Source organism: Ascaphus truei, chromosome 3 (assembly GCF_040206685.1).
Source record: "Ascaphus truei isolate aAscTru1 chromosome 3, aAscTru1.hap1, whole genome shotgun sequence".
In the NCBI taxonomy this organism is placed as follows: domain Eukaryota; kingdom Metazoa; phylum Chordata; class Amphibia; order Anura; family Ascaphidae; genus Ascaphus; species Ascaphus truei.
In genome coordinates this window covers 130,344,089-130,362,027 of record NC_134485.1, presented here as the reverse complement: position 1 = coordinate 130,362,027, position 17,939 = coordinate 130,344,089, and the positions used below count along the sequence as shown (strand labels likewise).

Here is a 17,939-nt window from a genome sequence, read left to right as displayed (position 1 = left end):
ATGCTCTGGAGCCGAATCCTTAAGTATTGGATCGCTCCAGATTAGGTGCCAGTGTTTCTGTATTATCCTTTTTTTGTTATGGATAATGTATTTTCTCTCTATTTCACGTGTTCTGATCAATGCTGCATTTACTAGTTCTTTTTTATAGTTTCTCTCTAGGAATTTTTCCGTGAGGATCTGTAATTGTGGTTCGAACATTTCCTTGTCTGTGCAGTTCCTCTTTATCCGTCTGAACTGCACATACAGGATGTTTTCCACCCAATGGGGATGATGACAACTGTTAATTAAAATGAAGTTATTACTATCAACCGGTTTAAAAAATGTCATTGGTTTCAATTTCCCATCTTCCACAAAAATCGTTAGGTCTAGTTAGGATTAGGATGAAATCCTCAAAATAATGGGGGAGGTGAATTACAAGGTAAAACAGCCAGGTAGAAAACCTCAACAAATTTCCATGTGAATCTACATAAGCCCTGGAAATAGAGAGAGGTCCTATACTTAAATTAGTATTGAAACTGACCCAGAGGTTAGTATTGCAGAGATTCTGTCCATTCACCAGAAGCGAGAGGTCAAGGACCAGGTGAGGAGAAACAACTATGTGTTCTCTACAAAACTAGGTAGAACTAAGGAAACATGACTTAGTATCTGAACACAGGAAACAAATTATTCTTAAACCCTACCAAATGACTGATCACAAATCAGAATTCTCCAAACAATGTGAGTCCACAGGAGTAATTTTCACACAGTTCTTACTTCCACTTATACAGATTTTTTACATTGGTCGGAGCACTGACATTTTAAGAGAATGTGCAATGGGACAAGTAACTAACAAATATTATGAGTTCTGAGGAGAAATAAAGGATAGGGCGAAGCAATAGCACTTGGAACAGATTTTTAGATTTATGGTTTTAAAATACAACAGGCAAGTCTATGGTTAGGCTGTAATGGTTCTTTGTTTTGGAGAATCTACAATGATTGTAATAAGTGAAATAAAGACATACATTTTTGTTAAGTATCACATAGATGAAAGCCTTGTTAGAAAAGACCCAGGAAAATATTCTTTATTGTTGTCAGGATTGCCTAGACCTCCTGCCTAGCCATAGCTTCCTTGTCCACTGGGTGTGCTGCTGCCTTCTGTTGGCTCTGGGTTCCTCTGTCTGTCTGTCTTCTTGTTGCTCGTGTCTCTGTCCTTATAGCTTGCTTCCTGTCTGTTGGTTTTGCCTTTGCTTCAAGTCAGACTCCCATGCACATGCCTGTCTTTGATCCTGATCTGTTTATGTACCTGTACCTGTATTGTAGTCTGCTCACAGTAAAGGTCCTTGCTAGTAATCTGGCTTGTCCCTGGTTATTCCTGCTCCCCGGTCTCAGTCCCTGCTCCCTGTTCTCAGTCCCTGTCCCGCCCCGCCTGTCCTGTTCCAGTCTCCTCGTTGCCGACCTCTGCTTGTTACCTGACTTCGCTACCTGCCGCCTGCCTCGGACCCCTGCTTGTTACCTGACGTCGCTACCTGCCGCCTGCCTCGGACCTCTGCTTGTTTCCTGACTTCGCTACCTGCCGCCTGCCTCGGACCCCTGCTTGTGACCCCTACTTCGCTTCCTGCTGTTCCGGCCACCGAGATCCTACCCGCCACAGGAGTCTCCCGTGACAATTGTAAAGCAGCTCTTTAATGCCTAAGGGCCAATTTATTAAACTGCGAAAATGTTCACGCTGTAAAGGGTGACACGGTTCGAAAACAGACCTTGCTGTTTTCATGCAAGACTTTTTGCATCTAAACAGTGCAACAACTATTTTTAGGTAGCTTTTTTTGTCTTTTTAGTTCTGTGCGATATATAAATTTGCAAGTAAATGGGAAATTCTCGCAAAATTAAGTATTCACATACAGTACATACATTCAATAAATGGAGAAATCGGAATTGCACATTGTTATCACGTACAGGCAGGTAAGATTGCTAGTTTACCTGTGTATATAATGGGAGATGCTGTCAATATTGAAATACTGTGTACATTATCCATTTTGCAGAGAATGGGAAAAAAGTGCAGTTTCACGACTGAACACATTAAACAATGTTAGTGATGTTTATTATGTTATTAAATTATTTGACTGGTTACTTTGTAACATCATTTTTGACATTCCAAAATGTAACTTTTCTTTTAGTTTACACTGGGAGATCTCATGTTACATTTAACCCACTTTAAGTTATAATTTTTTTTTTACCAACATTTACAGGTTAAGGAGAAAAAACATAATGTTAATATAATTATGCTAATCTGTGTTTTTTTTTTTTTGTGGTTTATGTCAAATCATCATGGTACTGTGAGCACCTCTAAGTGATTTCCCTAGGTTAAAAAATATGACAATTTAGCTGGTTTGTTACCAAAACGATATGCAATTGAGTTTAAATAGCAATGTTTTTGCATATATTATTCTTATTTAATACTGCAAAAATACCAGATTTTTGTCACAACAAACTTTTACTTTATCGGGTTATTTTGCGATCTTACAGTATCTCAGTTAAATGAATAGGCCTACCTGTATATACTTGGCAATAAAAATGTCTGTAGCAAAAAGATTAGATAGACTTTGTGAGGTCTGGACAGCTTTTCATTGTTTTGGGAGTAATAGAATATGACAGATAAGCATTCTAATGAACAGTTATCACTGTTTTATAACAAGCCATTATAAGAAATAGAACAATTTACTTTCAATCCTGTTTTTTAAAAAAAATATATAAGCATATAAAAGATGTGTAAAAAATATGGACATGAACAAACACTGTCAGATAAGTTAAGGCAGGTTTTACCCCCCCCCCCCCAGAGAAATAATTAAAATTCTCTCATGTATGAAAACAAGGCACTATTCTAAGTGTATACTAAGAGTTGTATGGTGAAATGGAAAATTTAGAAGCAAACATATTCAAGTTTGTCTTATGTATAAGTATTTCTACAGTATGAGATCAATTTTCATACAGTAGCTAGATTTTGAGGTTGTACTGGTTGAGGACATGTTAATCTCATCACGAACAGATTTTTTTTTTTTTACTATTCCTGCTTTACTTCAAGCACAACATTTCAACTTTTTTACTTTATAGACTATTATGAGGCTTATACTCAAAGTATTTAGGACGTGATTTCAAGCCACATAACATGGAAATCATTTGGAAGATATTTTTATAGGGAATCTATGATGAACAATTACTTTGTGGTATATTGCAAATCACTGGCATTTGTTTAACTATATCTAACATCTTAAATAATGTATTAATATGCAATGTAACACTGACTGAAGACAACAGAAAAAAATGTATCTTGGCTACATTAACACCACCAATACATTACAATGTGTTATTTATTGAAATGTGTAATCAACAAAAAATATCTGAAGATAAATGAAATAACATTATTATTATGACAAATTGTATGAAGCATGAAATGCTAAATGCCTTTACACCAATTTTTTATTTGAAATACAATAGATACAGCTCTTAACCTCAGTTGTAGAAAAAATAGAAAACAGTTAAAAAAAAAAATACTTGACAAAAATAATTATATTATTGAACGTAGCGCTGGATTTTAGAGTAATCTTTTGGATTTGAATCTTAAATAACAAATATATGTGAAATACTGTAATTGTCAATGGGCAAGAGGCTTTCTTTTTACATATTTCAAAGCAGAACATTATTGATTGAGATGGGGTATTTTAGAAATATTTTTTTTTTTTATAAATTAAATGTTGCTCTCATGTGGGAATAACTGCACATATTATTTATTATCCCAAACTCAAAATAGGAATTCAAGCTTTTAATAGTCAAATGATCAAGGAGTGTTCCTTTACATATTTTAAAGCAGCGTAGATGTAAGAAACCAACATTTTACACATCCAGTCTTAGGATAGAATAAAGGAACATTAACAATAATTGGCTTCTCTCGGTTTAAATAATAATTAAAAAAAAAAAAAAAAATCAGAGAACAATTCTAAACAATCACGTAGCTGAATGCACAATAAAGTCTTTTTGCTAGTAGTTTCTACACATACCACTCTCTTCGGGAGATAACTGATCCATCCACATGTGATACCAAATCATCTTCATTTTCATTAAAACAGTTCTTATTATAAGTTTGTACTGTAGGCATTTTTTTATCAGCGTAATCATTCATTGGTCTATCAAACTGTTCTTGATACCGGTTATAGCTACCTATATTGTTCCAATCAGAGTTTTCAATATCATGAAGATATTCATTATAGATAAGATCGTTTGTTCTATTTTCATTTTTTTTCTTTTCTTCAGCAAATGGATCAAGATCTTCAGGCTGGAGAACATCTATTTGTGACTCTTTTTGCATATCTGATGGAGGAATGTAGCTCTTCGTAAAGTAGTCACCACGAAATGTCTGTTTTCTCTTATAGTAGATTATTCCAGATAGCACAATTACAAGTATCAAGAAAAGACTTCCTCCTATTACACTGCCAACAATGGTGCCAAAATTTTCATCCTGCATTGATGCCACAGTTGATACTGAAAAATTAAGCTTTTTTGATGCCGTTGCTAAGCTTGCAATCGCAATAGTTGAGTGAGTCTGTGGTATCGTAGGAAGTCGAGTAGTAGCTGGAGGATCTAATGGGAAAAGTAGGAATAGACAAAGAAAAGGAATGTCAATATTAGCTACATACCAGGGTTGGTTGATAAGGAGTATGAACTATAAAAAAGCATTTTAAATGCAGGTAGATTTGTATTTTCATGCAGAAGCATTTAGAGAATTGTATTGTTAATTAATGCTAATCATTAGTATTATAGAAATAAAGTGAGATTATGAAAATGATCAAAAACAATGTAGAAAAACATGCAACTAATAAGAGAACAAATTTACAAGACAAATTAAAAGTAAAAAACATTTTTTGGATTAGACTCATAAATTGTTGAATTTTTGTCACCTTTCTATTTCAGAAGAGGAAGTGCTGTGGTTTCCAAGTGGTTGCTATAGCAACCCAATTAAGCTTATTACATTAAAATGCATTTAAAAAGGGCATACAATGTGTGTGTGTGGGGGGGGGGGGGGAAGCAGATGCAGTATTATCTAACACTACACAATTGATTTATTTAAAAAAAACACATAGGATTTTGTAGTTAATGCTGCTTTAAAGAAAATAGAAATAGGATTTGCGTTCCTCTCTTTTCATCCTAACATACAAGTACAGTATACAGAAACGTCACATAACAAAATAGAATTCAGTATGAGTAAAGCCTACTGTACCCTCATTATTAAATGCTTACAGAACACTACCACATCAGTTTCATAAGGTCGTGCAAATGTATGTATTGATGATAACGTACACATTTTTATATTTGCAGGAGAATCTCCAACCATTAAAAGAGAAAATTGTCTTTATCTTACCGTAATTTTCAGTATGCACAAATGGGTTTATCCCATGCCCTCATCCCCCTAGGTGAAGGTAGGACATCCTCATTTCCTATATAAGCCTCCACCCCCATATGTATGGCAGCCATCTGTTTTCACAAAGGTATGGCTATGGCAAAAACAACTAAATCTGATTAATTACATTCTCAGAAATACTTAGGGAGGGAAAGTGGTGTGTACTGCCACAAGACTCCTCCAGCACAAGAAACTTACAGTGAAAATGTTTTTTCCCCTGTTCCTCATTAATAGCAGTAGGCACCAACAGGATATAGCAAAGTGATAACCAAGATAATAAGTGACGGACACTGTGTATTTGTCCCAAAAATACGGTCATTTCATGATACAACAGAAAAGAAAGATAAAACGTCTCAAACTACGGCTTGTAATAGTTTACGTGCAAAGATAGTTTCTGTAGAAGCTTGAACGTGCAATTTATAGAACTTAATAAAGATGTTCATTGAGGACCACACTGCTGCCTTACATAGGTCTGTAATTAAAGGTTATATTTTAGTTGCTGTGGTGTGCAGTCTCTTCAAGGGCCTATTATTTAGCCCTGCCTTTTTCTTTTCTTACATAGGTCTGCCAGAGAAGCCTGTGATCTTGCCGCCCAAGAGGTGGCCACTGCTTGAAAGTCTCACTGGTAACTTGGCTCCTTGGACTATACATGCCTTCTTGATTACGATAATTGTCCATCTTCCTATTGAGAATTTTGAGACTACTTGGCCTTTTCTGAACGAATTTGTGAAGAAAATGGTGCTCAATATCAGTGTGTCTACTATTTATATATATTCACAGTCATTAGGACATCAAATAGGAACACTGTTATTCATCCATAGAGTATAATGTTCATAAGCAAATACAGGGGGGGGGAGGGGGCAAATAAAGACCTAGCGGTCAGTCTGCTTGACTACCACAGCCCATGGTCAATAATGCACAAACCCCTCTTTAAACATAAGCATCCCCAATATGAGGGTCAAAGGTACAAATATAAGGGCTAATGCCCACTACCTGCCCTTGGGGGTATCCTGATGGTCCAGTAGTTTGTAGTGTTCCAAGGCGTGCAATCCTGAAGAGTAGAAGCAAATGGTAGTAGGTAGAGCAAAGGAGCACAGCAACCGGAAATAATCCTGAATGAAAAAATAATTCAAGGGCAACTCCAACATAAAAATAAAGGGTATTTAATATATTAGCTCACAGGAAGGTGAAAAAAAAAAAAAAGAACGCACCAACATGTTTTGTCCCGTGGGACTTTGTCAAGGTGTAATGGAGTAACACACAATCCAACCTATACAGCTGCCATTTCGCGCCAAAAGTCCTGCAGTATGGCGTCGCGCATGCACACCAGAGACACTTCGCATCGCTGTGACTCCCCCAGGTCTATCCAATCCATCCGGCGCATGGGATGACGTCACAAGCGCGTGTCCATGTCTACAATGGAACGCAAGCACGCGCCACCCCTGCTGAAATAGAGAAGAAATCTACTCTTCCCAAGGGCTCCTTTCCATGCAATAAGTGCAAGATCTGTAATAATATGCATGTGTCAGAAACATTTATTTAAAAAAAAAAACGAGTAGTACATAAAACTATCTCGTTCATCAATTGTAATTCTTCCTATGTTGTCTACCTCATCTCTTGTGGTAGCCAATATGTACAGTAGGAAGAACAATTAGGAACATTAAGGTTCGTATAATGGAGCACCTGCGGTTGATCTCTAAGGGAAATCTTAATCACTCTGTTCCCAAACACTTCACTCATTGTCCCCAAGGGGGAACCAAAAACTTCAGATTTCAGGGCATTGAGTTCATTCCACCCCTACCTAGGGGAGGGAATAGGACCAAAAAATTGGATCATCGTGAAGCATTCTGGATCTTTAAACTACGGACCAGGGTGCCTCACGATATGAACATCGATTGTGACCTTTCCCATTTCCTTTGACTGACATGGTTCAGTAACTTTGATCAATCATTCATTGAGGATATTTTGATTATGTCGTATATTAAGGATTAATTACTATGTCTTTCATTCATGATATTCATTTTATCTGTGTTTTGTGTTTCACTGAACAGTCCTTGTGAGCATTTATGTGGCTTCAAAGATAACATTATATATATTTATTGGTAAATATTATTATTATTATCTATACATTAGTATCAGGTATATTTATGTTATATATGATTTGAATTAGATGAATTTATCTTACTATTTCTTTGCTCCCTATATAGGTGAAAGTTACAAACTGGTATTCACAAAACATTGATGTTATATTTTATATATTGACACATTTATACATTTTATGTTGTTGTGCTATTATTAGATATATACATATACACTCTTATAGGTTTATTTTTTGTTTGTGATGTGTTAACACGTTTTTTGTATTCACTCACTTTGTTCTTAGGCTTTTCAATTGATTTTTATATGTTTGCTTCTATGTGTTTTGTGCTTGTTCATATATACTAATAAAGTTTTGTTTTGAAATGTCACCATTGCCTCCTCTAGCCCAGCAGGGGTGGTGCGTGCTTGCGTTTCATTGTAGAAACGGACACGCACTTGTGACGTCATCTCATGCGCCGGATGGATCGGATAGACCTGGTGGGGTGTCACAGCGACGCGAAGTGTCTCTGGTGTGCATGCGCGACGCCACACTGCAGGACTTTTGGCGCGAAATGGCAGCTATATAGGTAGGATTGTGTGTTACTCCATTACACCTTGACAAAGTCCCACGGGATGAAACGTGTTGGTGCGTTCTTTTTTTTCACCTTCCTGTGAGCCAATATATTAAATACCCTTTATTTTTATGTTGGAGTTGCCCTTGAATTATTTTTTCATTCAGGATTATTTCCGGTTGCTGTGCTCCTTTGCTCTACCTACTACCATTGGCCTTTTCTGAAGCCTGAAGTTAACAAGAAAAGCTGATCTGACCTCCTGAAAGACACTGTATTTCTAGGGGTACGTTTTGACGCATCTGACTATATTTAGATTTTGAAAGTTCTCATCTTTGAGATTTGTTTGGTTTTAGAAAGAATGGCAGAGTAAACCCTTAATAAAAGGTGAAAGCCTTGACACCACCTTGGGGTGGAATTGAAAAACTGGTATGAGGATCGCTTTGTCCGAATTACAATCTAAGAAAGGCTCTATGCAGGACAAGGCTGGCTGAGTTTACTGCTAATAATAATAATAAAAAAAAAAAAAAACATTTTCAAGGTTAGATTGAAAGCATACCCTGTACAATTGTTGCACTGGCTTGAATGGCTTATTGGTCATGTCTTTAAAGACAAGATGCAGATCTCTTCACTTTTACACCACCTGAAAGAAGTGTAAAAATAATGGAAGCCGCAGCAAAATTCCTACTTTGTAGATCTGAAAGATCTTAGAGGGAATGAAGGTTTAAACTTAAATCATGCCCAGTTTGAATGAAATCCAGAAGTTGAACCAGAGACAGATTTTGGAACTCTACTCCAGTAGTTTTACATCACTCTAAAAACACCTTTAAGATTCTATAATATACTATTTATGTAGAGTTAGTCCGTGTTTGGCCTCCTGGTCAATCTCCATGCTGACAGGGCCAACGTCCCTGGTTTCAGTGATAACACAGCTTTTGTCATAGAAGACTTTACTGCCAGGGTTGATATTTCGCCATATTTATTAACAAAAGGAAACCAGACCCTTCTCGGCCAGAAAGGAAGGATTATAATCACCTCTGTCTTTTCTCTTATTTACTTTAAAACTTTTGGAATGAAGGGCAGAGAGAAGCCACTGTTAGGTCCCAACAGAATGAGAGGGCATCGGTCATAAAAGACTGCGGATGGAAAACGCTTGTGCAGAAGGTTCTGATTTTTCTGTTTCGGTCGCCATCAGGTCTGAGACTTTCCCCATCTGGCAATGATATTGTTGAAGAAACTTGTTTTATTTCCCACTCTCCTGTGGAAAAATGTTTTCTACTTCGATAACCGGTTAAGATGTGTTTTCCTGGAACATGAACTGCTGAAATAGTAGCCAAATTTTCCTCTGCCCAAAGCAGAATAGGTCTTACCTCTCGACGCATTATTAGGCTTCTGGTACCCTCTTCGTTATTTAGTTAGGCAATTGCAGTGAAATAGATTGCATTCTCAAGTATACTGCTTTGAATTCAACCTGACAAAATATATGGCTTCCTTTGTCGTGGAGAAGAACCACTTTTCCAGCATTCGTAAAAAAACCTTGACACCCCAAAATCTTAACTCTTGTTAAGGAGTCATCTGACTCTTTTCTGTGTTGATTACCCAGCCATAATTTATCAAGTATTTCTTCACCTGCTCTAGATTAAGGGGTTGCAATGTCCTGCACACAGGTGTCCTATTTGTAAGTGGCATGGAGTTACAGTATTATGGAGTCAAACAGAGTTGGACAAGAAGACTTCCTCAATCAATCAATTCTTCAATCAAAGACTCAAGAAGACATACTGTAGCACTCTTCTAGCAATATTCTAGAGCATCACCATACATCATTTATTAATTTCTCTAATTTTGCTCTTTACCCTAATCCTACCTTCATTTTCAGTGTCCAGTCCTCAACCAGGTCTCAACATTAAACTAGCACTACTATTACTGCTATGTCTCCTCTACTATTTATATTTGCTGTTACATCACTTCTCTCCAAGATGTACTTTTCTTTCTACCATCCCAATTCTTCTAACTCCATTCATATATCTCCATCTCTCCTTCCTTCTTGCACCCTTTGACACTACTAAGCAATACACCCTGAACAAGAAAACATCACTACAAATCCACCTCACACATTTTCATTCCATGTTTCTCCTCCTTGTTTGTGGGGATCTTTCCCAATCCTGGTCCCTGTCTTATTTCTACATTTCTCTTCCTTGTCAGCCACATCCAACTTGCCCTCCTTGTGGTGAAAACCCCTCTAGCCTCCTACCAATCCCCCGTCAAACTCCCAATCTCCTGTGCCCTTTGGAATACATGTTCCCTTTCTAACACATTTCTGTGTGCACATGCTCTCTTTTGGGCTCAGTCTGACTCTGCACTGGAGCCTGCCCTCTCTTTTGGTGCTCTTTCTTTCTCCCACACTCTGAACCCTGATGGCAGGGGTGGGAGCATGGGGCTCCTCATCTCCTTAATCTGCCACTACTGATCCTTTTGATACCTTCCTCACTTTCTTTTCCTCTAGTTTTTTTCTCCTCTGCCTCTCCAGGTGGCGGTCATCTATCACTCATCAACCTCTTCTCATCCCCATTCTCTCTGTTGCTCAGACTTTGAATCCTGGCTCTCCTTCTTTCTCGCCTCTAACACCCCTCCTCTTTGGGTACTTCAACTGCCATACTGATGACCACACTCTCCCTTGGGCATCTTGCTTTCTCTATAATTTCTTTTGGCCTTCACCAATGGACTGCAGCCAGCACCCACCAGCATGGCTTCTACCTGAACCTGGTTTTCGCAAAAACTTCTCTCCATATCCCCCACTCTTCTCTCTGACCATCATCCCTTCTCATTTACTCTTTATTAGTTCTCCTCTTCATCTCCATCTACCCGGAGTTCCACTACCGACTTGACTCCACTTTGTGCTCCTCCCTCTCATCTGCGCTACTGACACAGACAACCTTATCATTAACTACAACTCTGCCCTATCCTCCTCTAGATCTAAATGCCCCTCTCTCTGCAGTTCTCACCCTTCTAACACCAGACCTCGACTAAACTATCATACACGCATGCTCCGCTCCAGCACTCACTCCTCTGAACGCATCTAAAGGAAAATCTCATACTCTTGCAGACTTCCTTCACTACAAATGTATCCTATCCTGTTTCAACAATGCCCTCTCCAAGGCTAAGCAATCCTACTTTTCTTCACTAATGCACACTCACTAGTCAAACTCCCCCTACTTTCTTTGGCTGCATTTATAGTAAAGGCTACGGAGACGCGACCGCGTGACGTCGTCATCCGTCGCTACAGCGGTTCTTGCACTCTGGTGCAGGAGACAGGAGAGGGCGACCGGAGGGCATGGCGAAGGCGTGGTAGTGAGTGGTTTGCCCTCAGTGGCTAAGCTGCTCACCTGCCGCTGACTTCCAGCGATCGCGACCGCGTGACATCAGCCGTCGTGCCCACTATGGACACCCGCAACTGACTGCATGTATTTGCTATGGCGCTGTGCAATGTCACAGTCACCGTAGCCAGTACTATAAACGCAGCCTTTGACTCTACTCAGACCACCGTCTGTTACCTGTCTTTCTTCCCTCCATTTCACCTCAAGACTTTACTATTTCAAGACAAAGGTGGATTCCATTCATCAAGGCCCCTTTGTATCCTCCGCATATTCAAAAGTACCTCTTTATTACTCTCCTCCTGGCTTGCTTAACTATTTTCCCTCTGTCATCGAGAAGAAAGTGTCACTGCTGATTTGATCTCCTACCACTTGCCCTCGACCCCATTCCCTCCCATCTCTTGCTCCTACTCTAATCCCTTAACTCACACATTTTCAACTCCTCCCTCGCTCTGGTACCTTTTCCACCTCTCACCACCTCCAAGCATGCAACAGTTATATTTTTACTCAAAAAAACTTACCTTCCAACCCCTGATCTTACACCCGCTGTACAGACCAATATTTCTGAATGTCTCTCCACTACATTATCCTGGATAGCCCTCCACCGACTTAAACTTAACATGTCAAAGATGGAGCTCCTCATACTTCCTTCCAAGCCTGGTCCTACTGCCCCCTTTTCTATTGCAGTACTATCATAGTTACATAGTAGATGAGGTTGAAAAAAGACGTACGTCCATCAAGTTCAACCTATGTTAAATTTAGACAACAGATACTTTACACCCAGTATCACAAGCACGCTGCCTAGGTGTCACATTTGACTCCTCCCTTCACATTCTCCTCACATTTCCCAATGTAGCTAAAACCTGTCAATGTTTCCTCCATACCATTGCAAAGCTAAGACCTTTCCTCTGTCGCTTTACTGCTAAAACTCTAACACAGGCCCTCATTCTCTCTCTCCTCGACTATTGTAACCATCTAATGCCTGGCCTTCCTGCTTCTCACCTGTCTCCCCTACTCTCTATCCTCAACGCTCCAGCTAGTATCGCTTCACTCTCTCCTACAGTACAATTTGTCTCATAGCACCTGCATTATTTACAAAATTCTCCTCGCTTTTAAACCTATATACAACTCTAGCCCTAATGTCTTGCTATCCGCCTGCCTGACTTGTGCATTCTGCCCAAAGGTGCCTTCTTCCAACCCCTTTTGTATCAACAGCCCTCTACCACCAAAATGTATTACTGTATGTCACGTTTTACTGCTGTAAAGCGCTATGTACATTGATGGCACTATATAAATAAAGATAAACATACATACATAAAGCACTTTACGTCTTGACTGAGCCTTTATTAGTAAGTCGAGGTATGGATACCTTGTTTTCTGTTGTAAGTGGTACCAACAACTTTGTAAAGGTTCTGAGAGCCATGGCTAGACCAAAGGTCATAGCTTTAAGCTGAAAATGCCCCTGGGCTGTTGCAAATATTAGATATTTTATGGGGGTTTCTGTGATTAGAATGTGGAAACAGGCATCCTTCAGGTCTTTTTAAGCCAACCATTCCCCTTGCTCCCCTGCTGATATGATGGATCTCAGAGACTATTTTGAAGCTCCTTATTTTCAGAAAGTGATTGATGTTCTTAGATCCAGAAAGGCCCGATAGCATCCTGTTCTTTCCGGGGTGAGAAAGATGATTCAATAGACTCCTTTTTCTCTTTGGGATATTGGAGCCTCTTCTATCACCTTGTTGTTTGGGAGAGAGCTTACATTTTCCACCAAATATTGTCCCTTGACGTATTCTTTGGGTCTTTTGATAGCATAAAGGTACATTTTTGTGGGTACTTGTTGAATTCTAAGAGATAACCTCTGAAGATTAATAATTCCAGAACCCATTTGTCTAAAATAGAGTGGGACACACTGCTCCAAACACCCAATATTCCTCCAACTGGGAGTGGTGAAACCCGCTGCCTCATGCAAATCTAGTTATACCCCTAAATGGATTTCCTCTTCCTCGGAAAGTAACTAATATTATTGTGTCTTCCAGTCAAGGTGGGCTGTCTTGTCTACTGCCTAGCTAGCTTGTAGGATATTGAATCACTCAAGGCATATCCGATTGAAAAGTGTTCCAGCAGAATCTTCTCATAAGCTTTTCTTGTGGTAGACACCCCAATGATCTGACGATGATGGCATTCAAACCTTTCCCAAAGTTCTCCTTCAAAGGGGATGGTACATAGTTTGTACTTTGACGATGAGTCCGCAAAGGTCTGAGCTACAATGCTCTTCTTTCAGTCACTACCAGTGAAAGTCATCTGGTAGCTTTCTTGATGGAATCAAACAAAGCCTCGCAGATATAGTCCATTGCTAGACTGACCTCTGCCATGGCCTCCTTAATGGCCTTTCTTCTGACCCCTTTTTCTAGTGCTTCTTCAATGTTGACAATCCAGATTCTTAATGCTCTTGCTAATGTAGCGGTGGCTATGGAGAGCTTGCCAGCGGCTCCTGCTTTTTTAAAGCATGTTCTCCATCCTCCTATCAATGGCATCTTTCCAATTCTGGAAAAGGCATTTGGTGGAATCTCCCAGGTTCTTGATTCCTGCTCAGAAAAAGTGTCATTGAGAACTTTCTTATCTGGCTGTGCTCATTCTGTGGTTATAATTTATTTGATGACCTTATGGACCAGGAAGGTTAAGGCTTTTATTGGGGTCCCATGAAAAAAGGGTCTTTAATTTTGGAATCTTTTACCTCCTCGCATATCCAGAGCTTCCTTCATTGCCTGTGTACGAGGGGGAACGAATTCCACACCAAACCTGGATTCCTGTTCTCGGTCTTCCTCTTCTAAAGAGCAAATTTATTCTCTTTTAGATTCCTGGAAATTATCTGGGTCTGCAGATGCCAGATCCATCTGCTTATCTAGGCTTGTCTGGGATGTAAATCTTTTAGATAACTTCCCCATAACTTCGGTAGTGGCTTCCTGAACACTTTAGGAAACTGTGGATTTCATCCAATTGAAAAATTTGATCAGAAAGTTCTGAAGGTACTGACTTAAGGCATTCCGTACATGTTTTTTTTTCTAATCCAGTGCAGGTTTGTCACATGGTGCACATATCTTGGACTTTTTAGTCCCTTTCTTCCTTGGTATAACATTTTTCACAGTAATCTTAGAAGTACCCTCTCCTGCAGAAGGGCTGGCAGATCTTAAGGGAAAATTCCAGACAGACAAATATCCTGTGCTCTCTCTTTTAATAAAGAATGGTAAACTAAAAGAACTTACCAAGCAGGCTTGGGGAGTGGCCATTTGGCAGCATGCTGTTCTGTGGTTCCTGGTAGCAGCTACAGGGCTGCAGTCAGACATTGTTGCATAATCCATTCCCATCTATATGCTTCCGTGATAACATCCCTGTACAGTATGTCACTTCCTGTATCTGACTTCACATCCTGTATCTGCCAGTCCTCCTCTTCTATAAGAAAAGCTGCCTCCATTTGGGTAGGGAGGCAGTGTGCACATCCGCAAGTATCAGGGACTGGGAGTAGCTTGTTTGGTGCCAATTGAGAGGTTCAAGAATATAAGCAGTATGGCAGCGAGCATAGCTCACTCAAGGCCCTTCCTGATAAAGGGAAAACAGGCACAGACCTGGCCACTTAGAGGTCCCTCCAGATTTGAAACCCGTGAGGGAGCCGACACAGGTTCTTCAGGGGGGAGAGAGGCAGAGAGAACCCCCTGGATTGACTGCATGACCAGTATGGCAAATGTTCCTATAAAATAAAAACATTTCCTCTCAGCATGTAGGAAAAAAAGAGCCTTATATAAAAAGCAAAGTGAGACTTTGGGAGGATATCCTACCTTTAGCTAGGGGGATGCGATTAACCCATTGGTGCTAAGGGCCATGAAATGAGGAACAGAAAATTATAATAATTATTATATATTATTGGAATTAAGTCTTACAGGTATATATGTTTTCCATACCACTTAAATAAATTATTTTTGTCAATGTAAATAGTGCAGGATTTGGATACTAAGTGTAGTACGATAGTTTCGATGGTCCTGGAAAACATCTTGCTTACTGTAGCTTGGAAAAAGCATGTTAGGCCAATGGGTGCAATTAAAGGAGACAGACAACTACAAACACAGTGAACTAATGGCAGTAGCAGGTGTAGGTGATTGACACAATTACAAACATTTATATTCCTACCCAGTCTATGCTGTAAACGTCGTGTAAATACAGCAGACAAATTCTCCAGTAAAAAATCTATGATAAATTAGATTTCCAGTCCAGCAGTTTTTAGGCAGATCCAAATGCTCATCAGTAGTGCAGATTTTACTGGCCCTCATACTCCTGAAGAGGGGAATCCCTGTGCTGATTCGGGAATTACGTAAATCGCGTACCCATCAGCTGGAACCTCCGCAAGCAAATGGAGATGATTCGGGAGCCCAAGTGTGTAAAAGCAATCTCCTGACGCTGAAGCTTTGCAAGCCAGAATACCATACCACATGGAGTGTTGTGTTCGCAACTGTAAGGTGGCGCCGTGGATCTCCATCCAGAATATAATGTGTACCAAACAGCAGGAATGAATTGTGTGTCCGTCACATCCTCCACGGGAACAACTCCAGAGAAAAAAAAGACTCTTACCAGCCCTCTATTCCTCTAGCGAGAACTCCTCACACAGCTGATCTGGCGTCAGCGTGATGACGTACACCCAACGTGTTTCGTCAGCTGTGACGCCGACTTCATCAGGGCCATACCAGGTGGGTGTGCCAGTGATCTATTTAAGGCACACTCAGAACAACCGGTTAGGTTGATAGAAAAATAAGCAATCAAGGAAATTAAAAATGATAACATCTGTAGAAATGATACTATAAATATGCGACAGTGTCAAATGGTGCAACAAAAGATGAAATAAAACAAAATATTGAGTGACTAGTGCATAATAATTCTATATGTGAATAATTTAGACAATGTCTAAAAAGCAACAACAACAACATTAACTTGTCAACAATCATATAAGAAAAATAATTAAACTAATACATCAAAATTAATGTTATAAAAGACAATTTAACATATATATCATATATATGTCTGAAGCACTTATTCCCATGATCTGTTATTTATATTATCTGTTATTTATTTGATTACCACGTGTATTACTACTGTGAAGCGCTATGTACATTAATGGCACTATATAAATAAAGACATACAATACAATGTATGTAAAAAACAGAATATGTATTGCGTATTTGTTGTAATAATGAATAATGTGTCCTAATATAATGGGATAGAAAAAATGGCAACGTCATAATTAGTGGACTAATATGAATCAAAAAGAACAATTAAAATTATATTAAATAAATACAATAAAAAAAAGTCCTCAGGTCTGTTGATTATACTGATGAACGGGTGGTCTGGCATACTTGGGAATATATTATATATATTTTCCCTAGGTTTGTATAATATATCTTATGGCACCAACTTCTATTTAGGGTGATGGTGCAGCAAGCCAGCCTGTCAATTTTGATATATACGCACGCTGTGTTTGAGGGTCCCGCCCCCCCCCCCTGTCTGGTTTTATATGTTTTTAACATGTTATAAGTGTAGACATTTAAGTTTGTAATTTCTCCAGTGTATATTCGGAGTGCTCGTTTCTGAGACTATTTTTTGTCTTGTTTGTGTTACAATTATCTTTGACTCTGAGCACCGACAATTCTCTATTATTTAGAGTATATTGCATGGTCTTGTGAATACCCTTAATTAGAGGTGTGTATGCAGACTGTGTGTGTATACATATATATATATATACACACACACACACTGTATGTATATGTATATCCAACATCAGTAATCATGTGATCGCAAGTGCTGAAGGGGCCGTGGGACTTGTGCTGTGGCCCCTTCGGTACTCTAATGGTTAATTGGCAGAGATGTGTATTCCTTCAATACTAGAAATGCTAACCCTTCAGAATATTGGGATTAATATCCTTAGAAACAGACTAACCAATTTAGCCAGCCCCTCTGGCACGCAAGAGGTTACTATGACTGTTTAAGACCCTACACTATGTAACCCCAGATATCTACTGTACGGTTACTATTTGCACTGGATACATACAGAAATAGCATTTTTAGGCATAATTTGTAATGGCAGGTGATAGTGACAACTATTTTAATGAGCTGGCATGTGCTAGAATTGCACGTATAAAGCACTAGTGAACTTATCGACAAGAAATTGTGCGATGTTATAAATATTTCCTACAAGTCACATAATTTCTAGCTAGAGAGTCAGTCATTTTAAACTGAAAAAAAAAAGCAACTTAGTTCAGGCTGTCTCAAACTAAAAAGAGGTTAGAGTACAAAATAAAGCAAATTGGACTCGGAAAAATATTTGCACCTGGATTGAAAACTGGTTGAAAGACAGACAACAGAGTTGGTCATAAATTGAATTGTTCAGGTTGGGCTAAAGTTGTGAGGGGAGTACCTCTGGGATCGGTACTGGGACCCCTGCTTTTAAAC

At 39.1% G+C, this 17,939-nt stretch overlaps 1 protein-coding gene across 1 annotated transcript in view; it reads right to left on the bottom strand.

The window, feature by feature from the left end:
• Positions 1–3,415: 3,415 nt before the first annotated feature.
• The window catches only part of LOC142489190 (nectin-3-like), a 149,338-nt gene continuing 134,814 nt past the window's right edge, over positions 3,416–17,939 (bottom strand). Inside the window, exon 6 of the mRNA XM_075589543.1 lies at positions 3,416–4,611. Coding sequence (XP_075445658.1) covers positions 4,022–4,611 — 590 coding nt within the window. The 3' untranslated portion in view covers positions 3,416–4,021. The remainder of the gene's footprint in view (positions 4,612–17,939) is intronic.